General features: G+C 59.7%; 2 protein-coding genes across 2 annotated transcripts in view; one reads left to right on the forward strand and one right to left on the reverse strand.

Annotated features, from left to right (window-relative positions):
* The window catches only part of NR6A1 (nuclear receptor subfamily 6 group A member 1), a 98,908-nt gene extending 89,625 nt beyond the window's left edge, over positions 1-9,283 (reverse strand). The window contains exon 1 of the mRNA XM_087752975.1: positions 9,084-9,283. The gene's annotated coding sequence lies outside the window, so the exon portion shown is untranslated. The remainder of the gene's footprint in view (positions 1-9,083) is intronic.
* Positions 9,284-9,879: 596 nt separating this feature from the next.
* OLFML2A (olfactomedin like 2A) lies at positions 9,880-18,236 on the forward strand. Its single transcript, XM_087753302.1, has 8 exons — positions 9,880-10,037; positions 14,371-14,634; positions 14,857-14,964; positions 15,080-15,265; positions 15,489-15,756; positions 15,887-16,120; positions 16,282-16,467; positions 16,706-18,236. The coding sequence occupies exons 1-8, from the start codon at positions 9,969-9,971 to the stop codon at positions 17,305-17,307; spliced, it is 1,917 nt and encodes a 638-aa protein (XP_087609428.1). The 5' UTR covers positions 9,880-9,968; the 3' UTR covers positions 17,308-18,236.
* Positions 18,237-27,842: the final 9,606 nt, after the last annotated feature.

The following is a 27,842-nucleotide window of genomic DNA, read 5'->3' on the forward strand; positions in this document are numbered from 1 at the left end:
CAACTGGCATAGCTTCTGTTCGGACATCTCCACTGAATTAATAAAAAAGTAAAAGTGAAGCAAACTGGCAGATAAGCGCCCAGCAGCTCTGCCAGCTTCCAGCAGCGATTCAGCCTCCCCGCACTTACTGCGCCGCGAGGCAGACGACTCCCGCGCTCCCTTTGCCAGGCTCCGCGGGGCAGAAGCCCACCGCAGCCCATGCTGCTTCCAATATTATTTCTCTGGCAACTGTCTCAACAACACTTGACATCTTCATACTCACGAACCAGAGACTCTCTCGCCTCAAATGTTAATTAGAAATTAATCACTCTAAAAATCAGAATAAGAACACTCCCACCTAAGCGCTCCCTGCTGTTCATCACTGTCGGGTTTCACAGATGGCCACGTTCTGCTTGGCCAGCGGTGTGGGGCAAGGCTTGTCATTCGAGCACGAGCCTCCTGCACCCCCACCCCAACCACAAACCGTGTCCAAGCTTGAAAACATCTTACTCTACTAAAGAAAAAAGTAATCCCAGTGTGACCTGATCTTTAGTGGACTGAATAAAATGAGAATGGCTCTAGCAGTGCCCTGGTGCCCTGGAGAGGCCAAGATGCACACGGCAAGCCTGGGAACACCTCCAGCAGGAGCCTCCAGCGCTCTTCGGTCAGCTCCACCCCGGATTTCACTCAAGCTTAGTTCATGCAAACCCTCCATTTTTAGCTACGGATACTTAAGTGTGAGAATACAATGGTTTAGACCAGACTAGTTCTGAACTAAGAAAAATCCTCAAAGAGGCCACCAGCTCCATAAGAAAGCTGCAGAGCTGGAACAGCACCCTTTCGGAGCAACAGCCCATGGTACGGACACTCTCGTGACAGTAGAGCTGAAGCTGTTTAATTCATACACTTACAGAATGACAAGTGACTCTGTACCTTCACCAGCTATGCAAAAAAGGAGTTTGTTTTTAAAAACCGATATTAAATATCCAGCTGGATTTCTCATTAAGTAGGATAAGCCATTACAGTAAGTCTCCAAAAGAAAAAAAAAATTAAATTTCCAAGCAGTTAGGTGTGAACACGCAGTTGTATTCTCTGGTTATTTCTACATATAACCCATTTCATTTCTTTTTTTTTTAGAGATGTACTTGCAACCATTCCACATGGCCATTTTGTGCCTCGACTGCATTCTGATTATTTCTGATCTTAGTGTTCATCCCCGGCTGCCATGAAGCATTTTACCAAAGAGCACAGTACACCGCTGTACCTAACCTCTTCTGCAACGGAGGAAAGTCATAAAATTACTTCAAGACAGCTTTAGATTCAAGGTCATTTCAAAGCTTTTAATTACTAATGGGGATTTTGTGATTTCATCCTCAGCATTTAACAGCAGCTGGCAATCTTTCTCATCACTGTTACACACGTGCATTGCAGACAAACCACTTTTAATACTTGAGGCAACCGTAGCAGGGCTTGCTGGCTCACCTCTGGCACCTGCCAGCTACATCCACATGCTCTGAGACTTGTTATGCCCAATGAGCTACCCCAGCGTGTCATTTAAAGATGCATATTCAACACCAGGATTTGACAAACTTAAGAAAAAGTCAAGAGCATCTCTGATGCAGCATTTCTCAAGTTTTAAGGGTTAGAAATGCTGCTTCTCAACAGACACAGGATGCACTGGAACAGTAATTGTTATTCCTGAGGTGTTTTGCAGAAGACAGCTACGTGCCAGGAAAATGCACTTAATGTTTGACACAAGTTGCTAAGCCTTGACTCATCTTTTCCGCGAAGACGGCAGAGGAGGCTGGCCGTCCCCCCGCCCCGGGGCAGCGCCTGCTGAGGTGGGCTGCCCGGGACTGAAGCCAGGCTGGGCTCCCGCTCCGCCGTCCCCCGGCTGGGGGACCCCGAGACGCCTCTGCCCCCCGCCCACCCTCCGGCCGTGCCCGAGGGGCCGCGGCCTGGCTCTCCCAGCCCTGCGACAGAGGGAGCGCACGAAAGGCTCTCGCCACCGAGGCTTTTGGCCTCCCAGCACCGGGGAAAAACTGGCACTTTCCGGAGTATATCTGTAGAGAAGTGCTGGAGCTTTCTGAGTTACAACATTTGTTTCAAGTTTCTGTAGCTATTGAAATAGAAAAGGCAAACAGAGGGAGCACTCGAACCACACAGCCAGGTCTGCGTCAAACCCTCCGACTGCGCACACGTGAAGGCAGAGAGCAGCACCAGCGCCCAGAAATGCCTCCGCGAGCCAGCGGCCGGCCCGGGGTAGCCACAGCCTCTGCGGTTACCCACGGCCACCCGACCAGAGCCACGCTCAGGTCAGGCTTCAGCAGAGCAACGCCACGCCAGAGCTCGTTAGGGCCCTTACCTCGATCTCTTATTTCCCACAAGGCATACAAGAAGTGTTTTCCCGGCAAAGGAATTCTAGCAATCTGCTTGCCAGGTATTCTACCGTAAGTCTTATGGCATTGCCTATGTAACAGCTATTGCAGAGGTCTCCATAGAGAGAACAAAGTTAAAACAACTCTTCTTCTGATTTATAGCACCTTACTAGAAAATAAGAATTCAAATAACCCCTATCCACTTGGTACAATAAAATATCCTACAGATTTTGATAACTACTGTTTAGTTATTATTGGGCAACCTATATATCTATACTTTTTTTTAATGCAAGTTAAAGATAGAAAAAGAGGACAAGCATCCAGAGGTGCATTTCTTCCCCAGCATCAGTTTGCAATACAAGCTATTTCAAACTTAAGTTGTTTCATGAAGAAAGTGCCAAATTTTAAAATTCTGATCCTCTAGAGAAAAATATCACGCGGCTGTACTTGCCGCTTACAGAACCGAGGTTTGGGAACAGGAGACAAAACCTTCAGCTATCAGCTACCAAAAGGTAAAGAAAAAAGTCAAAGCAAAACATAGCTCAACTTCATCACTGGAAACAAAATCTTTAGTTCAAGCTTAGGTTGCCTATACAACATTAAACCCTTTTCTTCACCGATTGTCTTTTACAAAAGACAGAGTGCTTTATACCGAGGGTGTAAGTTACTACTTGTGAATAAGCACAAACACAACACTTTTACTCTGTCAACATGAAGGAACATTTTTGGTAGGGCCAGCGATCCCCATTTCCCACATTGTGTGATTGATTACGCTCTGCCCCTTAGAAGAGTTGATTGGTTTCCTGGTGCCAGGAAAATGATTGATGAATATTTCAAGACATGGGCCTCCCTTCCCGCTGGGTGTCCTTTTCACATGTCTCCAATGGGCCTGGGGATTTTTTTCAAGACTAGGAAGTGTCATTTTTATGGATATCATCCTGTGATAGGGACAGTTCACTGAGCAGAGGCGCTATGTAAATCAAAGCAAAATCCTAAAGGTCAGCTCAAGTGTTACGGTGACAGACCCATACAGTACATAACAGGTAAGCAGGAAAATAGAAGTGGGCAAATAAAAGCTTCACAAAGCCAGCAAGCAAAGCAGGAGGCACTGAGTAGCTACACTGCTAGCTTGCTACTGCGAATTGGTAGTAGCAAGCTATTACACAACTCCAGCACCAAATGCATGCTTCCTTGGTTTTCTTCCTTTATGCAAACCACGGCAGCAGGCCCGCCAGACCCGTTCTGGGGGGAGCTTTTGGGGTTCTTCTCTTTTTAGACACACATGTGCACTTTCAAGAAAAAAAAAAAGGTTAAAGCTCAGAAGAGCGTTCTGGCTGGCAAGCACCCACTAAGAATTTCTAATGAAGCAGCAATGCTGAGGCTAAGCTATGATTTCCCAGTTTGCACGCTGGGTCAGCATCAGTTTTATCAATCTTCAAACCCCTCTCCAAGCACATTATAGTTAGCACAGACTTTTTGTGTAAAATCAGATGATGTAATTAATACCAGTTAGTTTTTATGGGCGGTCAAGTTGATTAATCTGACACCACAGAAAAGTGACCCAAATCAGCGTTTCATCGCAAGACTGCAAGCTGCAGGAAAGGATCACAAAACCACAGAGCTCTACCACAACAGCTCTAATTTCAACTAGTTCATACAATACTACCGGGAAAAGCTCCTCCTGCTACCAGTTCTAGCTTTGCTGCTGCGTAGAGAAGACTCAAGCCTTCGTGACCATTATACAGGTGCTTAAAGCAAATACATCAGTGAGCTGACAAACTGGCGTGGAAGTGCAGTGGCAAAGTACAGCTCAGTTGTACCAGTCAGGGAGAAAGTACCCTTCCCAGCCCCTGCCAAAGCATACCACCTTGACAGAGCCTGCTTGGAAGAAGCTGGATGCTAAAGTCTGCATTTGGAATTAATCCACCCAAAAAAAACCTTTGGTGTAGATAAGCACACAGAAACTCTCTCAACAAACCTGGGATGCTCCCACAAATAAGGTAGTCTCATGTGCAAAGACCATCAAAACCAAATTCCTTTAGTACCCAAACCAATCCGTCAACGCGGGCTGAGCAAAGCGACCCCAGCCCCTGCTGAACTGACACCCCGACCTGACTCTGGAAAAAGCCTACCTTCGATCAAGCCTTGAGCTTACATTCTACTGCAAAATAAGCCACGATCTCAGCTGGACTGTTACCCACCTTAAAGCAAAGCTCCAGTAAGCGAGAATGCCATATTACATTAAGTTATTTGCAGGTAAGAATAATCACTGCTTGTGATCCACAGAAAGGGCATTTCTTCACAGCTGTTGCTAGAGCAGGCACAGGATATAGAGGCTCCTGGCAAAAGCACATACAAGACATCTAAAGTAACAACAGACTTAGGAATAATTCTTAGGAAGTATTGCCAAACAACAAAGTCAAGTTACAGCTGTGAGACTGAATGAAGAGATTTTTGGAGGACAAGCTGGTGTTTGGCAGAACTTTCAGAGACCAGAAGTTCTTTTTTCACTACAACCACAACAGCCATCATGTAACCACTTGGCTTCGTGATCCGAGGGCTCCAACACAGTTCCCACAAATAAACCCTGTGCTTCTCACTAGTGCCAGAGCCAGCATCAACGTAGAATCCAAATTCAAAATTCAAAGTAGAATAACCCCTAGCGTTTATAGGAACCCTGTGCTCCTTTACAGAGTACACCTGCTAACTGGTTAGTTAACACTACAGAGGATCCACCACGCCAACCTGAGCGCAACGTACACCTTCAGAAACATGCACCCCCACTGCAATTCGCATCTCCTGCTGGAACAGCTGATGTGGTTTTATATGACAAGAGAATTTTGAGATTTAGTCCCAAGGACTTCACAACTCCGGATTATATTTCCATGAAAAATATTACAGGTTTCCATCAAGTTTCAGCTGAGAGATATTTCCAGACAAGGACATCGCAGCAGTTGGTAGCCAGCCTGGCATTAGAGCCTTAGTGCATTTATCGGGTTTTTTTTCTGATGCATCCACAAAGGGCAAAGGGCTTAAAAAAATTAATCCTTCACACTGACCAGATACTTCTCTAAGTTTAAATTTCACCACCTATACAAGCCTATAAGTGGGATGATTAGGCAACGGGAGGTAGACATGTAACTTATGAAGGACGCGGGGTCCACCCTTTGTAAATGAAGCCTCCTTATCGAAGAGCTGGAGTAGAATTAAGATACTCCAGACATATACTGCTTTCGAGATAAGTTATTGGTAATCATTTACCAATAAAGAACTTCACTGACGCTAGCCTATCGGTGGTGTATTTCCTCTTTCTAACAAAACCTGTACAGAATCATTTTTATCAACATATAAAATCTGCAACTCTTCTAATTAGGTAATTAGAACTGTAATAATTAAGACTAAAGCTAAACCTCGAAGGGTCCTCTTGTCCCCCAACTTCCCTTTCCCAATTAACTCTGCAAAGTGATAACCACTCTGGCTTAATGGCTAAAAAAAGGAAAGGATCAAAAGGCTAGTTTAATACAGCTGGAGGGAAAGAATGCATTTCAGCTCACCAGCAACCATCTGATGAAACCCTGGGCCAATTCTTTATGCAAATGACTTAATTAGAATTACCAGATTACACTGCTGAAGGCTTTATTTAAATAGGCAGTTTATCAACAGGATAAACTGTGCTCTCATTCTCAGAGAATGCTAGTGTAAATGCAGTTGTTCAAAGCTACCGCCATGTAAGAGTTGAGCAGTAATTTGATAAACCGCTTGCACGTTCCCCCCACCAAAAAAAAGGTATCGCAAATGACTTGCCAGGGACAGGACAGAAAGATGACTACTGCTTCCCAACAACCAAGAAATAGTCTCCTAGATGGAAAAGTTCCCTCATTTTCTCTAATACAGTATCTTCATGGCAAAGCAGGGAAAAAATCCTGTTGTTGCAGCATCACATCACACTGCATCTGCTGAACACACATTGCTAGTCCTGTTTTTAGTACAAAAAGGCATGCATAAACCCATTTTCCTGATTAATGATCTACAGAAGCCATCAATACCAAATTCCAGCTTTACACTGAGAAGTATCTTCCCATCAAATCATAACAAAGGAATTAAGTTCTTCCTAAATTACCAGTCTTATTTCCCATCATAGACCCAAGCTCAGAATTCTATTTATTATTGTGTATTACTATTTACAAAGCAAGAGCCATCCACATTCAACAAGGCAATACTGAGTCAAAATAACACTGTAGCTTCTTGTTTATTCAGAGACATTTGACTTTAGCAGCATTGCCATTCGACAACTCAATTTGTTTTTCTTCCTAAATCTTCAAAGAAATGTTTATAGCAAGTAAACTAAGACCTAACGATATCAATGAAATAGTCTTTGTTAAGCAAGGGCTTATCTCATCAGATGCAAAGCAATCAAGCATAAAGAACCACTAAAAACATCAGCATGCGCCAGTAAAGTTTGAGAGCGCTGTGGAAAAGGGAAGGGATGCAAGCAGTGGGATTTTTCTTTGAAAACTTCACATACTCTGTGCTCTCACGACTTTCTTCTTCTCTCTGGTATGAAGTTCATCCAGATTAGTAATCTGCCTATCTGAAACTCTGATAATTTTAAGGGAACACAAAATTCAAGCAGTTTCCTGATACTTAAATCTGTCTTCCAAGACCATACACACAATGAAGCATCCAAAGTTACCTTAATTCTAGGTAACCTGCTTTATCACTATTTTAGTTAAAACATAAAATAATTAAAACTGTGTAAAAGCCATCATGTTTTATTCACAGAGGAAAAAGATGCCAACTGAAGCTATAGGGAAACTGGTCTTAAATGGGACCCTGTTAAGAAATAATTGCTAGTAGTGCAGGAAAAGTGAACGCCCTAATGAAATTATTTTTAAAAAGAATTCATTTTACTCATTGCCATTGATTGGCTCAATGACAAAATATGTTTCTTAGAAGGGGATGTACTCAAATTTGTAAGGGAAAAGTCATCATCTTACACTCTAAGAATATCAAATGCCCCCGCAAATAACGAGGCTGTAGTTTACCATGACTACTGAAATGAAATCACGTAACTGCATTTCAAAGTTATTCTGAGGCTTCTTTCACTAAGACACCAATAAACTTGCAGCAGTTTACGCGGGGTTAACACAAAAGCCATGTGCGGAGCTTAAGTTCATTAATGATTTTAACATAGCCATCAAGGATACAACCCTACTTCTACATCTCTCTCTCTCTCCTGTGTATCTATATGTCATACAATTTTAACTGTTTCCACAAAGACTGAAGATGCTGTACTTCAAGGGATCAAAAGTGCTATGAGTCTTCCTTAAAAAGAGGGAACGTTAAAGACTCTTCGTTTTCCATTACCATTTGCAGATATTTTATAAGCCAACAAAGTAACAAGCCAATCTTTTCTGCTCCTCCCCCGGCCGCTGTAGGCTTTAGAAAGACTGAAGGTCAAGCAATGTCTCAACACCGTGCCAGTATTTCACATTTTTTTAAGGCAAAGTAGTAAAAAGTTGTTACATCATCCATTCAAAAGACTAACCGCAGCCACAGGTACAGCGCCTACCCCATGAAAGAGCTGTGCCAGACACGCAACTAATTATTAAAACTAATCTGATGAATCGAAACAGGTTTGCCCCAAATGCCACATTTCTGTGGGAGAAATGGTTAACACAGACAAGGTGTTACTGTTGTTGCATTATTAAGGACACCAAAGGAACAGACACTTCCCAAATTAGGTGAGAAAGTTCGAAAAGTATGAAGGATTAAAAGTATCATCTAGTTACGAGAGGAATAAAGTGTTTCTAGCAGCCCCACAAAGGGACGCGGTTCAAAATTACATTTCAGGGTAATTATAGAAATGCTCGTTTCTGTGGCTGCCAGCACTGGGTATATTTTGGTAGTGCTGGTCTCTGGCAAACACCAGTGATGCTGCCTGATAAGAAGCCTCTTTTGTCTGAGCAAATCCTTTGTAGAAAGGAGTACCTTAAGATGGTAAAATGCAATTGTAAACCATAAAAATTGGCAGGGACATTCAAGTGCAGATGCAGGATCTGCATGCGGGAAGTGTAAAAGCGTCCCAAATGGTGCTGCGACCCCCGGGGCGGCCCGGGGAGCGGCAGGGCGCCCCGATGGCCGCAGAGCCCGCGGCCCGCCCGGGCGGGGGCCGGCACCGGGCAGTGCCCCCCGCGGGGCCCGGGACCGGCCCGGGGCCCCAGCGGCGCTCCAGCGCGCCGCGCCTGGCCCCGGGGAGGCGGACGCGGGCCCTGGGCGGCCCCGGAGGTCGCGGGGCAGGAGACCCCCTCGGAACAAGCCCTGCTTTGGGGAAGGGGCTGAACCGGCGCCTGCGTTTCGGGGGGAACCCGCGCCGAGCGGGGGAGAAGCCCCGCGCCTCCCGCCGAGCCGCCGGAGCGCGGCCGGGGCGCTGACAGCGGGGCGCCGCGGCGGGCAGGGCGGGCAGGGCAGGGCGGGCAGCACGCGCGGCCCTTTGTTGTGCCCCACGACGGTGGGAAGTTGCGGCCGCCGGCAGCCCCCGGCCCCGGCCCCGCCGCGGCGGCCGAGGGGGCGGCGGCCGGAGCCCCCCGCTACCGCCGGCACCGCGCGGCTCCGCGCCCCGGCGCGTGACCGGCCCGGCGGGGCCCGCGACGCTGGGCCCCCCCCCCCCACCGCCCCGGCCCTGAGGGGCGCCCGCGGCCGGCCCGGACCCCGCGCTCCACTCACCGTTGCGGGGCGGCCCCTTGGCGGCGGCGCGGGGCTCCGGCAGCTCTGCGGGCGGCTGCGGCTCCAGCTCCATGGCGGCGCCGGGGCCGCGCCGGGCCGGGGCGCGGCGGCTCTCAGGGGCCCCGGCGGCCGCGCTGCCCCATGGCCGCTCCGGGCGCTGCTGACAGCCAGAGCCGCCGCTGCGGGCGCCGCGCTCGGGCCGGGCCGGGCCGGGCCGCCCCGCCCAACCGCGGGGCACGACGGGAAGCGTAGTCCGCCCGGGCCGCCCGGATGTACCGCGGGGCCGCCCCGCCCCCGCCCGGCCACGCCCCGGCCACGCCCCCGGCCGGGCGGTGCCGCGGGTCCCGTCCCTGCGCCCCCCCCCCGGGCTCCGCGCCGGGGCCCGCCCCGACGGCAGCTCCGCGCCCCGCTCCCCCGGGGCGGTGCACCGGGACCGGCGGGCGCTAGGGGGCAGCCGCCGCCCGAGCCCGGAGCGCTGCTGGCGGCACGGTGCGGCCCCGGCGCGGCGCGGGCACCCGGCAGCCCGGGAGAGGGGGGCAGCGGGCGGAGGGACCGGACGGAGCCGCCCTGGGCACCCGCCCCGCCAGTGGAGGGGATCGGCGAGCCCCGGCACGGCGCACCGGGCAGCCCGCGGTACCGGACAGCCCCGTCCGGGCCAGCAGCCAGCCCCGGCACAGGGAAAGCCCGGACGGCCCCGGGGCGGGCAGCGGGCAGCTCCGCCCGGGCGGGACCGCGCCGCCCCCGCCGCCGCGGCGCCGCTCCTGGGGCCGGTGCCGGCGCCGGGCCGGGGCGGGGCGGTGCGGGGGGGCGGGCGGCTCCTCCCCGCCGCCGGGCCGGGCCGGGCGGAGCGGGCGCTCGGTGCGGGCGCTCGGCGCCGCTCTCGCCATGCGGGCGCTGCTGCTGCTCCCGGCGCTGCTGCTCCCGGCGCTGGCCGCGGTGCGCGGCGCTGCCACGGTAAGCACCGGCCGCACCGGCACCGGCACCGGCACCGGGAGCGGGAGCGGGATCGGGACTGGGCTCGGGGCGGGGGTGCGCCCACCCGCCGTGCCCCCGCGGGTGCCCGGCAGCGGGCCGGGGCAGCCTCCCCGCTCTGCGGGGCCGGCGCCGTCGGGGCGGGCGGTGCCGCTCGGTGCTGTCCCCGGGCGGGCTCCCGGCGGGGTCCCACGGCGGCGCGGCCCGGGGCTGCCCCCCCGCCGCCTCCAGCCGCCCCGGCGCGGGCAGGGCCGGCAGCGAGGGGAGCGGGCGGGGGTGCCCGAGCACCCCGGCACCCCCGCGGGCAGAGCGGGCGGCGTGAGCCCGGCCCCGGGCTGCCACCGGCACCGCAACCTGCGCCGGGGACCGGGGCCCCGCGGCCGGGGCTCGCCGCTGTGAGGGGCTGGGAGCGCTTGGTGGGCTGGAAGGTGCGCAAACCCCGGCGCTGCGGTGATGGGCTCTGCGATGAGCCTCTCCCTGCCAGAAGGAAGGGCCCGGACAAGACCTCCCCGGGGAGACGGGAGGAGCGCGGGAGGGGGGCACGGCGGCGTGCGGAGCCGGCCTCTCCCGTGGGTCCAGCCGCCCCCGGTCCCAGCGCTCCCACGGCCGCGCTGCCGGGGGTCCGTGTCCAGGCGGGGCTGGAGCCGGGACGCGGGGCCGCAGCCCGGAGGGGAGGTGGCGGGAGCAGCCCCCGGGGAGGACGGGCGCTGGTGCCAGGATCACCGAGGCGTTAAAAAGCCAAGATTTTCCGAGTCATTTGGTGCAACAAGAAGGAAACACAGCTGTTGTTGGCAACGGCTGGCGCGGGAGCGGTGTCCGGGGGAGCCCTGCGCTGGGCATCCCGGCGGCGTTTCAGGGGTGACGCTGTCTGAAGGACTCTGGGATCCGCAGCCCACGGACCCGCGCGTTGCTGTCACCTCCTCCCTCCCTCCCTCTGCGCAGCGCTGCCTGCTGTGCTTGAAGGTGATTTTTCGGTTCTTGCCCTTTGGATGAGATCCCGCCGGTGAGCATTCGTGTGCCACACAAGCGCTTTGCGTGGTCGTGTCCCGGTGACCGACACAGGATGCCCAGGCAGCGCCAGTGCCTGGGGCCTGGCCGCCATCAGCCACAGCCCAGCTCTGCCAGCCCCGCTCTGCCTCGGCTCCCCGTGGTGCAGAATGTGTTTAAGGCGTTGTGCCAAGCTGGGGAGAAGGAGGAGGAAGAGGAGGGTGACATGGTTTCCCTCCCGTGATGGGGACATGCCTTCCAGCAGCTGTGCAAGAGGCGCGCAGCGCGGCAGCGTGCTTATCAACACAGCGTGTTTTCCTCCGAGACAAGTCCTCTGGCAGCAGGCAAAGGACAGCTTAAAAGCTGGCCAAGGTTCATTGTCAAAGGTCCCGCTTTCTCCAAATAACGGCACAAACTCCGTGCTCACATGGACGATCTTGCAAGAGGTCCCAGAAACGAGGCAGCGCTAGGAAAATTACCCAGCTCATAAAACTGGGAGTGAGGAAACCCTCAGGAAAGTGCAGGGATGCTCTCCCACGCCAGCCGTGGGTGCGCAGACCCGCCGCAGAGCTGGGACCCGGCTCCGGAGGAGGGGCAGCCCCCGCCTGCCTGCACCCCGGGCCAGGGTCTGCAGTGAGCGGGGATTCAGGGAAGGAACCGCCCGGAGACCCTGCGGGGCTGCAGCAGCCCCCACAACGGTTTCTCGGGGAGCTGTCAGATTTTGTCCCCGAGCAGCCGGTGCAGCATGCTGGCCTTCGCCCGGGGCTGCCCATGCCCCTGCGTCCCGACCCACCCACATGCCATCGGGGAGCGGGTCCCACGAGCGCCGGGGGGCACGGGCTGTCCCCTGAAGGGTCAGGGCACGGCCGGGCACGGGCCCGGGCAGGCGTCACCCTGCGGCCGAGGCGCCGAGGCGCCGAGGCGGGGTGACCCTCGCAGAATAGACCACGTGGGGGCTTTTTTTTAAGACTTCCTTGTTTATAACCTTTCTGTATAAATAGAACATACGGTTCCTGTTTAAGGAAGCCATTTAAAAGGCAGAACGAGGTTTAACGTTACTGCCCCGCGTGAAGGCAGGCGGCTGCCCCGGCCGTTGTGCAGCGAGGTGCACGCAGCGCCAGGGAAGCAGCAGCCGCTCTCCCCCCGGCCCCCAGCACCCGCTCGCACCTCAACGCATGGTGAGCGGCTTTTTCTGTTGCTGAGCGGCCGCAAGACAAAAGCAGCTGCCGGGCCGCTGGCTGCCCGCCCGGCCGGCTGCCTGCCCGCAAGGCTGCCCACAGGGCTGCGCCCTGCCCCGGCCGGGGGCCGTTTGCTGGGACGCAGGAGGGAAAGGGCTTGAGCCGGGAGGTCCCTGGGGAAGAGGTTGCCCCTTGGCGCTGTGGGGGAGCCTCCGTTTGCTGGGCCCCCGTGCGCTGCGCAGTGTAAACAGCCGCTGATAAGGCTGCTCTGGGTGCATTTGCTGCGCACGGCTCCATCTGCTCGCGCCCCACCTCAGCGGGACGCGCGGGGCCTCCGTGCCGGCCGTGCCTCCCGCCGCAGCACTGCCAAGGGCGGTGGGAGGGAACGTGCAGCCCGCGGCCGCCTGCTCCCACAGGAACCAGCTTCCAGCACAGGCAGCTGCAGCCCTTCCCTGCGGAAGGTGCCCATGGCAGGCGGGATCGCAGCGCGTCCCCAGGTGTTGGGCTGTGCTGCGGCGGTGGTAGCTTCGCTGGTGGTTGGTGCTTGAGGTGTTGGCAGGAACAGGGGACCCTGGCTGGGAACTGAAGTGGGGCTCCCACGAGGCACACCGGGACCTCGTGCAGGGCTCCCACAGGGATACACGTGCAAACCGGGACCTCGTGCAGCACTGTGCACATGGAGGGACAGAGCTCGTGGCGAGGACAGCAGCCCAGCTCGGGGGCCGAGGAGCTGCCTGGGTGTGTGCAGAGGGGCCAGCTGCTCGCTGCCGGACTGTGAATCGTCCTGCTTGTTTGCACAAGCGCCGGCATTGCCATGGCGAGGTCAGGGGGCCCAGGGAGGTGCGAGAGCCTGGAGAGGTGGTGTTTGGGGAGGGGGCCTGGCTCCCTGCCCTGCTGCTCCCTGCCGAGAGCTTGATTAGATCCTGTTCAGTTTACAGCCCTCTGGGCCGCCTGGTGTTCTCCTCCCAGCGGGACCTTCGTTTCCCTTTGAAAGAGAGAGGCTTTTTTGAAATGCAAAATGCAGGAGGTTTTGCTGTCTTGAGGAAGGAGAAGCCCCTGGCCCTGGCTGTGGGGAGCTGGGGGTCCCTGCTGAGCGGGCACTGCCCAGGGAAAGCCGCTGCCCAGGTGCCGCCAGCGCGTCAGCCCGGCTGGAAGGAAGGATGGCTCCTGCGCGGCCGTGGGTGCTGCCCACAGGCAGGACATCGGCCCTGTGGGCCTCTGCCCTTTCCCACGCCGCGCTGTGCTCCGGGGGAGGATGGGAGAGCCAGAGCTACACTCATTTCCCAGCTCTGCCACCGTTCTGTTTCCCAGGGTGAGTCAGAGTCCCTGCGGGCAGAGCCCTCTCCCGCCGGGGTCACTGCGCTGCATCTCCCCTTTCTCCCACCCTCCCGGGTGCTGGGAGCAGGCGCGTCCCCACGCACGGGGCACCCAGCGCAGCCTGGCCGCGCTCCCTGCCAGCCCAGACACTCCCGCGGGCACACAGCCGGTGGCAGGGGGTGAGAGGGACGCAGCTCCCCGTCCCACCGGGCAGGCTGAGCCGCAGCCTTGTTCCCAAGCACAATGGGGCAGGGAGAATGGTTCCCAATCTGCAGAACCCAGCCGAAAAGCACCCTGGGCTCCGTAGCGTGAGTCAGGGCCATGTGTGGAAACAAGGGAGTCCTTGAGTGTGTTCCTGGGGCCATTGCGGGAGTCTGGAGGGGCCGAGCTCACCCCGAGGTGGCTGCGCGTCGCCACGAACAACGGACCCTGTGTGGGCTCGGGGCTGTGGGCGTGGGGGGACAGAGGCGCTTCTGGGTCTCCTCGCCACCGTCCCTGCTCACTCGGGTCTTGCTGGAGGCTGGGAAACAGCTACAGAAATGGGACCGAAGTACCCGGGGCACAAAACGCTCTGGTGGCCGCAGGGGCAAGCGGCTGCCTAGGTTTCATCACCATCACCCAGGTGCAGGGTGGTGGGACAGGGTGCTCTGGGCCAGACAGTGCCCCATGCTCTTCAGGGCACGGCTGGGAGCCCCATGGGTGGTGGGAAACCTCTGGGCATGCAGCAGAGAGGGAGTCGGCCGTGGTGGCTTGCTGGGGTCTGCAGGGCCCTGCGGGATGCCCGGGTGGGACACCAAGGTCACTGGCCGCCCCACCGCCACGTGTCCCTGCAGGCACTGGGCGAGGCAGACCAGGTCCGGATGACCTCGGAGGGCTCCGACTGCCGCTGCAAGTGCATCCTGCGGCCGCTCAGCAAGGACGCCTGCAGCCGCGTCAGGAATGGCAGCATGCGGGTGGAGGACTTCTACACGGTGGAGACGGTGAGCTCGGGGGCCGACTGCAAGTGCTCCTGCACTGCCCCCCCCTCCTCGCTCAACCCCTGTGAGAACGAGTGGAAGATGGAGAAGCTGAAGAAGCAGGCGCCTGAGCTCTTCAAGGTATCTGCAGGCGTGGTGGGAATGGGGGCTGGGGGCCAGAGACCCCCTCCTCACGTGCAGGAACCCACACTCCCTGTCCCTGCCCCGGCAGGCCCATAAGGCAGTGGAGCAGTGCGGTTCCTGCTCTCCAGCCGTGAGCGGGGATGGGGCCATGGGGGGCATCCGCAGCGGCTGCGCAGCCCCGCCCCAGCCCTGCGCCGCAGCCCTGCTCTCCCTCTGCAGCTGCAGTCCATGGTGGACCTGCTGGAGGGAACGCTCTACAGCATGGACCTGATGAAGGTACACTCCTACATCAGCAAGGTGGTGGCGCAGATGAACACGCTGGAGGAGGTGAGTGAGCTCCGGCAGGCACCGTCCCTGCAGCGGGCCCCGTCTGGCTGCTCGGGACCCTCTGGGGGTGCCGTGGGCTCCCCGAGCGGGGCTCCACACCTCTCCTCCCCTCCAGACCATCAAGACCAACCTGAGCAGGGAAAATGACTTCATGAAGGAGAGTGTCCTGCACCTCACCAACCAGATGAAACGCTACGAGAACTACTCCGACATCATGATCAGCATCAAGAAGGAGATCTCCAACCTGGGCTACCAGCTGCTGCAGAAGGATGCTGCCGCTGTCCCTGAGAGCAAGGCACAGGTACCCCCCAGGGCCCCAGCCCCTCGCAGGCATGGCCGGTGCAGCTGGGCTTCTGCCGCGGGGCAGAGCCGAGCTCCCCCAGGCTTGCGGCGGGTGCTGGCAGCTCCTGCGCGCGCACTGGGGGGCACCGTGCCAGCAGCCAAGGGCTGGTGCCTGCACCCGCCATCCGGAACAGCGGCAGGAGGGGAGGGGGTCTGGGGTCTGACCGGGCTGTGCCCCCCAGGACACGGCAGGCGGCCGAGAGAAGGAGGTGGGACGGTACCCCAGCACCCGCAAGGCGCTGGGAGACAGGGCAGTCCCCCGAGCGCCCAAGGAGAAGCAGCTGAAGCCCGAGAAGCCCAAAAAGGATAACACGAAGGCCAGGGGCGGGTCGCAGCCTACGCCCAAGCCCAAACCCAAACCGTTGGCGCACCAGCAAACCGTGGTCCGGGGCATCACTTACTACAAGGCCGGGCAGGCAGGGGCGGCAGACGGGCCAGCCAGCAGCCGCGGTGAGTCCCTGGGATGGGTGAGGGGTGCAGGGGGCTGGGGGCACCCTCCTGCCATGGTGCTGCTCGGTGGGGCGGAGGGCCAGGGGCTGCCCCTGCCAATGCACCCACCCCCTGGATTGTCCCCCTGCAGAGCACCCCACGAGGGGGGTGGCTGCGCCGGAGCGGCAGGAGGAGAGGGGCCCCGCGCCTCCCCCAGCCGAGGGGACCCCGGCCCAAGCCATCATAAGGGCAGAGACCACTGTGCCGAGCACGACGGCTGCGCCCAGCACCACCCCGGCCCCCCGCACCACTGCCCGCAGCCCCACCACCACCGTCCTTGGGCAGGGGGCTGACAGCACCGGGGGCCCTGAAACGCCCAGCAGAGGTGGGTGAGCAGGGGGGCTGGGAGGGGCACCCGCCCCAGTAGTCCCGGCACCCGTGGCCAGACTGGGCCAGCAATAACCCTGCCATGGCGAAGGGTTTCCCACCGCGGTGGGGGCAGGCTGCCTAGGACAGGGCTAAGCCTTCCTCCTCCTTGGTACCCAGTGAAGGAGGTGGAGTGCGAAGGCACCATCGAGTCGGTGGAGCCCCCCATGGAGCACCACAGCTACGGACGCAACGAGGGGGCCTGGATGAAGGACCCAGCGGCCAAGGATGACCGCATCTATGTCACCAATTACTACTATGGCAACAGCCTGGTGGAGTTCAGGAGCCTCGACAACTTCAAGCAGGGTGAGGGCTGGCAGCTGAGCGGGCGCGGGGGCCCTGGCTGCTCCTGGGTGGGTGCCCAGTGCCATGCAACGCTGGCTGTGCCGGGCCCTGGGGTGGTGGGCAGCTGATGGGGACCTGCGCTGGGGAGCACCCATGGGCCAGCGAGGGGGACACAAGTCCCCTGCCAGCACGCTCGGGCCATCATGCATGGGACCCCAGTGCTGCGAGGGGTCCCAACGCCTCTCCCACCTGCTCACAGGCCGCTGGAGCAACCTCTACAAGCTGCCCTACAACTGGATCGGCACCGGGCACGTGGTGTACCGGGGGGCCTTTTACTACAACCGCGCCTTCACCAAGAACATCATCAAGTACGACCTGAAGGAGCGGTACGTGGCGGGCTGGGCACTGCTCCACGATGTGGTGTATGAAGACACGACGCCCTGGAAGTGGAGGGGCCACTCGGACATCGACTTCGCCGTGGACGAGAGCGGGCTCTGGGTCATCTACCCCTCCGTGGACTACGACTACTCACAGCAGGAGGTGATCGTCCTGAGCCGACTTGACCCCGGAGACCTCTCAGTGCGCAGGGAGACCACCTGGAAGACAGGGTTGAAACGCAATGCCTACGGGAACTGCTTCATCATCTGCGGCGTCCTTTACGCTGTGGACACCTACAGCCAGAAGGAAGGGCAGATCTCCTACGCCTTCGACACGCACACGGACACGGAGGCAGAGCTCCGGCTGCCCTTCCTCAACCAGTATGCCTTCACCACGCAGGTCGACTACAACCCCAAGGAGAAGGTGCTGTACGCCTGGGACAACGGCCATCAGATGACGTACGGGCTCCGCTTCGTGGTCTGAGCGCCCGGCCGGGTCCCAGCCGCACCCCTGCGCCCACCCTCCGCCGTGCCCGGCCGGGGTGCCCCAACACAGCCTGGCCCTGGCACCCCAGCTGGGCCAGGGCTGCGGCGAGAGCCCGGCTTCCACCCCAAAACCCTCCCCATCCGCTGTGCCCCGGTCACCTGCACCGTGCCTGCTGCATTGCGGGGCAGGGGGTGCAGGTAAGTGCAGCCCCCAGCAGACACCCACACGACAACGTGGCCTGTGGGGCTGCCCCACAGCCGGCAGCTTGGCCGGCATTGCCTTCCTGGGGACACGGGACAGGAGCCCAGCCCCGCGTCCCTGCGGCACCAGGAGGCAGCCGGGTCTGTGCCACCAGCAACGCGGCAGCACCCACCCCGCGCCACCGCACCGAGCACCCGCTCGCACTGCACCCAGCCTGAGCACTGCTCCCCGCACACCCCGCTGGACCCCACGTCACTGCACGCTTACCATAACCGCCAGCTGCCAGCGGTGCGAGTGCCTTGGCAGCCTGGTGCCGGCTGCTGGGGCGCCGTGCCCTCACCTGCCCCCGAGCCGCTGCGGGGCGGGCAGGGCCCCCTCGCTGCCGGGGCAGGAGAAGCAGTTGCCGATCGCTATTTTAGGACATGTGATTAAGATGCCTTTGCTTTTGCCACTCGTTAGCTTATTATTTAAATGCATTCATCGGAGCCACGCAGAGTCCCCTCGCCTAGCAGCAGGCGCAGAGCAGCCTGCCCGCAGTGCCGGCGTGCCCTGCCTGCCCGCCTGCCTGCACCCAGCAGCGGGCAGGGAAGAGGCACGTGTGATCGGGGAGCCTGCGGCCCTCCTGCTCTCCGCCTGAGGCAGGGCGAGGGGCTGGGAGCACTTGGCTTGGTTTTGGTCATTTTAGACGTGAACAGTATTAAAAAAAATAACAGATGTGAAACCAGGCTGCGTGTGCTGTTCTTTCTCCTGAAATCGGGCCGGGAGGAGTGGGCAGGGCAGGCGCCCGCTGTCCCTGTCCCGTGGCCAGGCATGCCCAGGGGTTGCTGGCCCGCGTGGCTGCTGTTTGTTGCACATCTGGCTGGCGTGGCTCCTTGCAGCTCTCCCCACACCAAGCCCAGGGAGGGCACCCCACCGCCACCGGCAGCCCCTGGCGGTGCCACGGCTGCACCCGCAGGCCCCAGGCTGGGCAGCACGGAGGCAGGTGAGTCCCGAGCACAGACCCGGGGGAACAGGCCCTGCTGGGTCCTGGGGGAAAAGCAGGTTTGGCATTCCCTGGTCTGAGCTGCAGCCCGAGCAGCCGCAGCCAGGAGCTGAGCCCCAGCTTCCAGGGAGAGTGGGAAAGGGAGAGGAGAGCAGCTGAGCGTGGGCATGGTGGGAGCAGCTGCCCTGGCTCTGCTGCAAAATTTGGCAAGCGTGGAGCTGCTGGGGGGCCCCAAGGGGTGAGAGCAGCCCCACAGCCCAGCTCCTTCCCGCTCCTGTCCCTATGTGCCAGGGCGGCCACCCCTTGGCCCCGGGGAGCCCTGCGCACTGGCTCCGTGTCCCGCCGGGCTGTGGCCGGGCTCCTCGTGCTGTGGAGCCATCAGCAGGCAGCTGAGCCCGGTGTCCTGGCATGCCGGCACAGCTGAAATGTTTCTGACTGCAAAGACCCAAAGTTGGTGGCAGGCACAGGGCAGCCTGGCACCCCGGCACCCCCTCCCCTGGCCCCATGCTGCACCCGGACCCAGGTCCTGCTCTGGCTCACGAAGGCACCGACCATCCCTGCCCCTGCCCGTGCCCCGGTCCCGAAACCCCCCGTGCCGGCGGTGGGGTGCATCCCTCGCTTGGCCACAAGTCACCACCACGAGAAAGGAGCTGGCTGACTTTTCCCCCGCAGCTGAGTCCCTGCCAGGCTTTTATCTAGCGATCCCCAGCAAATCCCTGTCCAAACAATATGGATTTCTGACATTTTTTTGCAGTAAAGTAAACTCCCAGCACATCTCTAATTCCAGGGCTTTGTTGTTCCTCGGTGGGGGCTGCCGTGGCTCTGCGCTGCCTCGCTGCGCCGGGCTGGGCTGCGCGACGCCCCTCTGCTCCCCTCGGAAGAAAAGACAGGGAAGGGAGTCATTGAACCCGCATGGCGGGGGGCAGCGCCACCGAGGTGCAGCTGTGGGGGCTCCTGCAAAGGCGCCCCTGAGAGCGCGCCCCTCGCTGCCGCTAACGCCGTGATAACGAGAAGCTTTAATTATGCCCACATGACAGACGTTGCATGAAATATGTTCTCCCTCCGTTCCCCTGGCCTTGCCCCTGAAACCTGCAGCTGCGCACAGGGGCAGCTGGGGAGGGGGCGACACGGGGCAATGGGGGTGATGGGGGTGATGTGGGGTGATGCAGGGTGATGCGGGACAGTGAGCCAGCGGCAGTCTGCAGCCCCAAGAGGGTTTCTCGGCAGCGCAGGGCCGTGCAGTGGCAGCATGGGCTGTAAAAGCTCCGGCACTGTAAACGCTGGGGCGCGGGCACTGTGGCAGCAGCCCCCCATTCCCCACCGGCAAAACACCAGCAGTGAGCAAAAACAAAGGGGCTTTTGTTTGCCAGTGGGGTTATTGCGCTGGGTCCTTCGGGCTTCCCGGACCTCCCGCCGCTCCACGCCTTTTTCTCAATCTAAAATCACCCTGATCCCCTTTCTCTGCTCTTATATGTCAGGGAATCACACCTCGGGTTACGTCCATGGGAATGCCCCCGAGTGCCTGCTCTGACGCTCCCCGCCTGCAGCCCAGCCAGCCCATCCCCGTGGCAGCACTGCTGCACCTGCAGCTGGACCCAGGGGCCCTGGGACATGCGGAAACCTCCCTCGCTCCCACTGCTGCCCGCAGGGACGCATGGCAGATGTGCATGTGGCCGGGAGCTCCAGCCCCAGCAGCCCATCACCAGCTGGTCCTTATCCTGCTCCTGGTCCTGCTCCTGGCTGTGGTCCTGGTCCGTGGTCCCTGATGCCTGGTTCTGGTCTCTGGTCCCAGGTTCTGCTCCTGGTCCCAGTCCTGGTCCCAGGCAGGGCGAGGCAGGCTGGGGAGGACGGGGGTCCCTGAGCAGGACACGGAGGGACGTGCGGGTGGGGGCAGGACAGGCTCCTGCCATGCTGGGCACTGCTGACTTCCAGACATTCCTCCTGTGCGTGGCCGGCACCACCTCGGCTCATAACATGATTAAAAGATTAAAATCTCTCAGTTCAGCAGCAAGCATCAAATGAAGCTTGAGACAGGGATGCTGAGGGGCTGTGGTGCCTGAGGCCCCCGTGACAGCAGCGCAGCGCCCAGGGAAGGGCGGCTGAGGCCATCCGGGCTGGGGGCTGCTGGTGCCACAGCCCGCTCTCTGCTAACACCCTCCTGTGGGCACGGCCGGCCCCTCGGTGAAGCTGGGCAGTGAAGCCCTAATTCCACGCTGCCCCGGCTGCTTCCTTCTCAGTTACTGGACGCATTGGTTGGTTTGTGGTGGTTTTGCCTCATTCCCGGCCCCGCTGACCAGGCTGGCCGTCCTGCTCCGCCCGCCACTGAGCTGGCCCCACCACCAGCACCGTGCCATGGTGCTGGCACAGCGCAGAGCTGTCTTGGGCTGCAGGTGAGCGCCGGGGGACGGCCAGCCTTTGGGCGGGCAGGATGCACAGCGGGTAGAGCATGGTACCAGTCCTGCTCCAGGTGACATCCTGGCCAGAGCCCGTCCCTGGCTGCAGCCTGTTGGCACCCGCTGAAGGGGATCGCCCCCCCTGCACTGAAAACATCAGTCCCTGTCCCACCTTGGGTGCTGGGAGCCTCAGCTGGCACAGCCGAACCACCCCCGGCTTCAGTTTGCTCCCACGGGAAGGCCCTGTGCCCACCCCGGGGCGCGAGACACACCGTCACCCCCCCATGGCCATGCAGCCCTTCCCTGGCCATGGAGCACCGAGAGCCACCTGCCCGGGGGCTGCAGGGCCAGGACTGGCCACGCACGGAGCGTCCGACGGGGGAATTGGGCCCTTCCCTCCATTCTTCTGTCCATCCGGGGGCCGCTGACCCGGGGAACGAGGTGATGTGTGTCTGGCAGCAGTGGGAGCGAGTCCTGGGGCTGTGCCCACATCGCAAACACGCTTCAAAGCCAGAGCCAGCAGCACCGAGCGTCACAGGAATCTATTTTTATTGCCCTCCCTGACCCTTCCCTCCGCGTGGTCCCTGCTGCCGGCAGGCCTGCGCTCAGCCCTGGCAGAGCAGCAGCGCGGGGAGGGGAGACATTTCCCACTGTGCCTCTCCCTCCCGCTCCCTGGGGACGTGCCCTGGCTCCCTGGCACAGCGGTAGCATGGCAGGACAGTGCTGGCACCGCTCTGCCGGCGCATCCCTGCCCTCCATGTCCCCGAGCCGTGGCTTGCAGGGCAACGCCTCGCCCGGACGGGCATGTTCCTGCAGAGACCCTGCTCATTGCACCCAGGGCCAGCAGGGAGCTGGGCAGGGCACGGATGGCAAGGCTCCCCTGGAAAGTGTGTGGGTGCCCAGCTTCAAACCTGCCCAAGTGCTTCCCCTTGGCCAGGGCTGTGCTGGCAGCGGGGAGCTGTTTCTCTTGTAACCGTGATGAAGCTGTGGCTGGAAGCGCGGCGGGGGCTCAGGATGCGAGTGCTGACCAACACAAACAACCCTGGTCGGGTGAGCAGCAGGCGCTGCCGGCTCCGCACGCACCTTCCCAGCACCCCGGGACTGCCAGGGGCTGCCAGAAACAGCGTGGTGGGAAGCTGAGGCATGAGCCCACCCCCGGGACCGGGGGCCTCTGCACCTCCATTTACCCGGGGGCTGAGACTGAGCCATTGCCTGGGGAGGCAGCGTGGCCTGGCAGGGAGCTCAGCTTTGTGCCCAGGGGTCCTGCCTTCGCCCAGCTGGGACCTGCCTCGTGGGGCTGGGGGTGACCTGGCTGCTGCTCTGCCTGCATCCCTCCTGGCACAGCTGCCCGGGCACGGCCAGACTCTGGGACCAGGGGCTCAGTAGGGGCTGTCCCTGGGACACAGTGCCCAGCCACACCAGCAGCCTCTTGGCAGAGCCTGGTGGTCCCCAGGTCCTCCCCGGGGAGCAGGAGGCTCAGCACCAGTGCCACAGCCCTCGTGCTGTGTCCCCATCCCATCGGCTGCCCGTGCTGGGATGTTTGGTGGGAGAACATTGACAACACCAGGAGCCCTGGTTGGTCTCTGGAGAGCCGCGGGGCGATGCGGAGCTGCAGGGCAACGCAAGGCCGCGGGTGCCAAGGCTGCCGAGCTTGAGCGGCAGCGGGAAAGGGCTGGGCAGCGGGAGGCGGCAGTGGCCGGAGGGAAGGGAGGGGAGCCGCGGGCCTTGGCAGTGCTGCCGCTGACTCACTCACCAGTGGAAACAGAAATCTGTTCCCAGGCTTGCCGCCGTCACCTCCAGAACACCCCAGCCCCCCTGGCACAGCATGGCATAGTGGCACCCTGCAAACACCCCTTTCCTGGCAGCGCCCCATGGCACAGCACAAAGGAGATGGCTGCCTGCGGGCCGCTCATGGCCGGGCTCTGCTTGCCCCTACACGGGGGCTTTCTCCATCGCCCTGTGGGTGCGCAGCCAGGCTGGCAGGGAGCCAGGAGCCCCGGCATGCAGCAGCCCCTGTCTCCTGGCAGCCCAAGGGCCACCTTTGTCTGGGAGCCCCCAGGACGGTGGGAGCAGGGCCCTGCAGGGCAGCGCCTGTGTCCAGACACTGCCCGCATTCATGGGAGCAGCGGGACCGGGGCAGCGGGGGGACAAGTCCTCCCTCAGCCCGGCCAACAAAACGGGCATTCAGGGCAGGGAGCGGGTGGCTGCCCCGGGCAGACCTGGGCTGCCCGCGTGGCCGGCGGGACGTGGCATTTCCCTGCCGGCCCGGGCGCTCACAACACGGGGCTTGTTGTCAGCCAGATGTGCCAGACACGCTGCTCGCACGCAGCCATGCGAGGCCGCCTCTGCCCCGGCACGCAGAGGGGAGCGGGTGGCATGGCGCAGCCGAGGGCACCTGGACGCGCCCAGGGTGGTCGCTCCCACGCTCCCTGCCTGTCCTGCCCTGCGCAGCGCCTCGCGTGCCCCACGTGCCGCTCCCCGCACACCCCACCGCACGCAGAAACCAGCATCAGCCCTTGGTGTTAGCGCTCAGGAGAGCTGCTAAGGAGCCGTCCCAGAGGAGGGAGGTGACAGGAGCCATGCCAGGAGCGTCACAAGAGCTGGGGTTTTTGTCCCTTGCAGCCAGCACCAGCCAAGGCAGGTGGAGCCCCGGCTTTCCCACCCAGACCTTGCACGACTCACATCTGCCTCTGCCCTCTCTGCAGCTCCCCCCTTCCCCCAGAGACCCCCTGCCCAAGCTGCAGAATCAGGTCCAGGAGCAGGTCCTGCCAGCTCCCAGAGACACCATCCGCACTTGGCTGGTGCCTGCTGTGCTGGGGAGTCGGGGAGAGAAACATCTGGTCCTGCTGAACGCTTTCCAGGGCGCGCGGCCAGGGCTCCCTTCGCAGTGGCATCAGCCCTGGGCCGTGCCCCGCAGTCAGCCGGCGGCTGTTCCTCCTTCCTCATCCCCACCCTGGAAATTATTTATTTGCTGAAGAACAGCTTTCCCTGGGAAGTCTGCTCTAATGCTGAGGGACATCTTCAGTTACAAGGAAAAAATAAACAGTTTGAGCCTTGGAGGCCCTGACGCTCTGCAAACACCGGTGCTAAACCCAGGGCCAGCATCGGCAGCTGTGCGGGGTCAGCGCAGGAGAGGGTCCCCCAGGAGAGGGGCTCCAAGCACCCCCCACCATGCCCAGGCAGTGCCGTGCCAGAGGGGGGCAGAGCCCCCACTGCCCGCGGTGCTGCCTGTGGTGCTGCCTGGTCCCCGTGAAGGCAGCGCAGCCCTGGGGTGCTTGGGGGGGGGGCTGCCCTTTGCCGGGGCTTCTCCCTCCTGGCCATGCTCAGGCCCGGGCAGCCCCGTGGCCACGCAGGTACTCCTCCACGTGCTCCCCGAGCACAGCCGGCACCACCGAGCCAGGGCGGCACCGGCACGGGCGCAGGCTGTGGGCCAGCGCATTTACCTTAGTTTTCTGCTCTTAGTTGTTTTTGCTTCCCCCTCCAACACATTTGCAGAGTTTGCAGCCGGCTGTTTTGCAGCAGCAGCTTTGGCCAGGGAGCTGGGACCACCCGGCTGTCCTCCGGGGCTGGCAGGTAAAGCGGGAACTGGCACAGACCGCTGACCGCCCTGCGACCTGGTGCGCAGGCCAGGCCAGGCATCCACCTCGCTCTCACAGCAGTAACACGGATCTTCTCCACCTGCGCCCTGGAGGAAGCTTGCGCTAGAGCCCGTCACCTCACCTCTGCACCCATTCAATCCGTATGTTGTTCCCGATAATGTAAAGGGCTGCTCGTCCATGGGACGTCTTCTGTAACAGCACAGGGTAATTCTGATGAAAGGGCTGGACTGGCTGGTTTTGCCACCCTGCTATGGGTGGATGGAGTAATCCAGCCCCAGGATTTAGTGCAGTGCCAGAAACCCATTTACCTCCTTAAATACCTGGCGTGGACTGTGCACAGACCGAAGCTTGAGCTGTTCTCCCGTATCGACTCCCGCTTTGGCGTGGGGATGGCTCCTGGGTGCAGTCCCGGCTCCCCAGCGAGCGCCGGGCCAGTCACCTACCGCCCCTCGCAACAGCAGGGCGCTGCGCCAGGGCCCCTCTCCCGAGGGAGCAGTCCCGCGCTCCGCACATCCACCCTCTGCGCAGGAGGCAGGGGCAAAGCTTGCCCTGGGCAGCGAACGCTGCGCCCAGCCCAGTGCCGCGGGATGGGCTGTGGTGGCACCGAGCTGAGCACCCTCCCTTTTGCTCTCCGTTCACAAGGGTGCACAGAAAAGCTTTGAAAATACAGCAGATTGTAACCGAAACCCCATCAGATACCTGAGAAGTTGTACAAACCGATTTACCTTTGAGGTAGCCCTGTTCTGAGCAGGCAGTTGCACTGGAGACCTCCAGAGGAGCCTTCCGACCTGAATTATTCCATCTTTGTAACTGCGCCTTGTAGAACCGTAGACACACGAACACCAGCAAAACCCTCCCGGTTGCGACTTCGGGATTCAGAGGTTTTGGCTTCAAGCTGCGATTCATTTGGTCTCTGGAGCTCAGCACGTGTTTAGAGCCTTCTCTGGGCACGATGCTGCTACCCAAACCTGGGACTTCTTGGATATTCAGTGCCTGCTAATTGTTTTTTTTCCCTTCTCTTTTATCCCCCTCTTGTTACTGACTGGTAAATGGCACGTTAGTGACCGGTCTCACAGTCAGATCTCTGAGAGAGGACCCTCTCTAGGCAGTGCTGCGGGTGGAAGGCGACAGCCACTTCACCTGAAGCGCACTCTGATGTTGTCACCAGAGGCTCTGCAGGGCGTCCGCCTTCTTCCCGTCCCCCATTTTCAAGCCAACACACGCCATCCAGGAGCGGACTCTGGAAGGCCATCACGGCAACGTTACTTGCGTTTGCTTTTCCGTGTCAGGAATGCTGGTAAGAGCTGCCAGGCTCCCCTCGGACACGCTGCCGGAGGAGCGCGGGGGTACACAACGCCTCTCCAAAGGAGAAGCCCAAACGCAGCTGGGCACGATCTGACAGAAGCAGCCTGCCCCGGCCTGCCCAATTCCCAGCACGGGGGAGCCGCCTCTCCCTCGCCTCTTTCAGGCATCAGGCTCCTGGGACAGGGGTGTGTGGATCTGGCATCCTCGCAGTGGCGCGCTCCTTCTCCTCCCGCAGGGCCACGCGCGCCGGGTGAAAGCACGCGCTCCCCCAGGAGCAGCCTGCTGCTGGCCACGGCAGGATATTCACAAACGGCAAGGCAAAGCACTTTGTAACCCTGCACGCCTTTGCGGTGACACGAACGTGAGCCAAAGGAGCCAGTTCCACACGCAACGCTGCACCCTACGGCACGCTTCAGCTGCCTGGACCCACGCAGAGCTGGGCCCAGAGCCGGGCCAGGCGGGACCTCCTCGGCTGCCAAACGTGTCGCCTTCAGACCCACGCCAAGTTCCTAACAAAGCTATCGCGCAGCCAGCGTGAGCATCATTGTAAAGCTATCCCTCGTAACAGCTCAATATATGGGAAACTCACTTTACCGCACATAATTAGACCTCTCTCTGGTTAGAACTTGTTTGAGGCTTAAAAGTCCTTCAGATCCACGTGAAGTTCAGCAAGCAGAATTAAGATCTTTTTCCTAAACAGAATCTGGATCCAATCGAAGGACTCCCTAACGGGCAGAGAATTTTTCATGTTAGAATGTATTAGCTACACTAACACAAACCATGACTGCTGCATCACTAATGCTCGAGCAGCGCTGCGTAACTCTTCCTTACATCACAACCAAAAAAGGCCTTTGGAATCGCAGCTCCATCTCCGAGTTCCAACGAACTCCATGGGGCGCAGGAAGTCACACCACTTAACCAGTTCAGCGCTTCACAGGTGAAAGCGTGGGATTGTGAGACCGGGCAGCGCCTTGCAGCTTTGGAGGTAACGATCTAGTTCAGCTTTTCTCAAGTCTGGTTTCCTGATTTCATGTGACTTCAGTCTTCGCATGCACACAAAAAGAACGCTCGGTCTGAAACGATCGCGTCCCCTACATTTTCCTAACGCTTAAATGGAACTGTGCTCCCTCCCTTCCCATCCCGCAGCGGGTAATGCCGTAGGCTGACAGCAGCCTGGTCCGACTATTCTCATCCAAAAGAAACACCTGCGTGCCACTAGAAACACGTCCTCTTTACGCTCGTAACCGGCAGGGCGAGCGCAGCGTCAGCCTGCAGACTTCGTAGCGGGCAGCGTTGCAGCTCGTGCAGGTTACTGCCTGCAAGCCGCCCTGCCGCAGGCCCCCTGTGCAGCTGGGCACTGACCCACCAGGCGTCCTGCGTCCCAAACGCAGCCCTGCTGACAGGCGAGGCGGGGTGCCACCTTCGCCTTCACCCCGAGAGCACCCTCTGAATTCCAGGAGCTGTTTGCCGAGATTGAATCAGCTGCAAGCGGGAACAAATCTGGAGGAGGATGCTGGAACCCAGTTTCCTGACCAACACCGCAGCTTCCCGGGAAGGAGGCCGCAGCAGTGCTCCGGCCACCCTCGCCGCCGCGCTGGTCAGACGAGCGCCAGCCACCCGAGGTGCCGGCCTGAAGCGGCCTGCAGGCAGGGCCAGGCAAACCACTGCCTACCGCATCCGCCCGAGCCGGGGACGGACGGGGATGCTTTGGCGCGAGGGTCCAAAACAAGCGCTGATGGAATTCTTCAGTTTCAATGAAATCCGCTAAAACACCTCAGCAAATTAATTCCCCTCCGTAACACTTAAACACCGGGACAAGACAAAAACTTTAAACATTTACTCTTAAGCTACTGAAGTGACGAATACCGACTCACTGTAAGCATCTGTGTGAAGCTTCCATTATAAATCAATCTCCAGTGAAATACTTTTCACGTGTTAATTTGAACCAGCTTCACAGATCTGTACTCATCTGCCTGTTCTTCAAGAAGGAGAATAATCCCAAACCCCAAGTTACGTTAGTATTTTCATTAGCAATAAAAGTTCAACGAAACT

The sequence above is a fragment of the Nipponia nippon genome, unplaced genomic scaffold (genome assembly GCF_047370975.1).
Source record: "Nipponia nippon isolate SJK-2023a ecotype South Korea unplaced genomic scaffold, ASM4737097v1 scaffold_16, whole genome shotgun sequence".
In the NCBI taxonomy this organism is placed as follows: Eukaryota; Metazoa; Chordata; class Aves; order Pelecaniformes; family Threskiornithidae; genus Nipponia; species Nipponia nippon.

What these genes read in the sequence shown, in the direction of transcription:
- OLFML2A (XM_087753302.1), top strand. Translation starts at nt 9,969, where the DNA reads ATGCGGGCGCTGCTGCTGCTCCCGGCGCTGCTGCTCCCGGCGCTGGCC. An exon ending in CGGTGCGCGGCGCTGCCACG is followed by an intron (nt 10,038 to 14,370) that starts GTAAGCACCGGC and finishes GTGTCCCTGCAG; the next exon opens with GCACTGGGCGAGGCAGACCA. An exon ending in CCTCGACAACTTCAAGCAGG is followed by an intron (nt 16,468 to 16,705) that starts GTGAGGGCTGGC and finishes ACCTGCTCACAG; the next exon opens with GCCGCTGGAGCAACCTCTAC.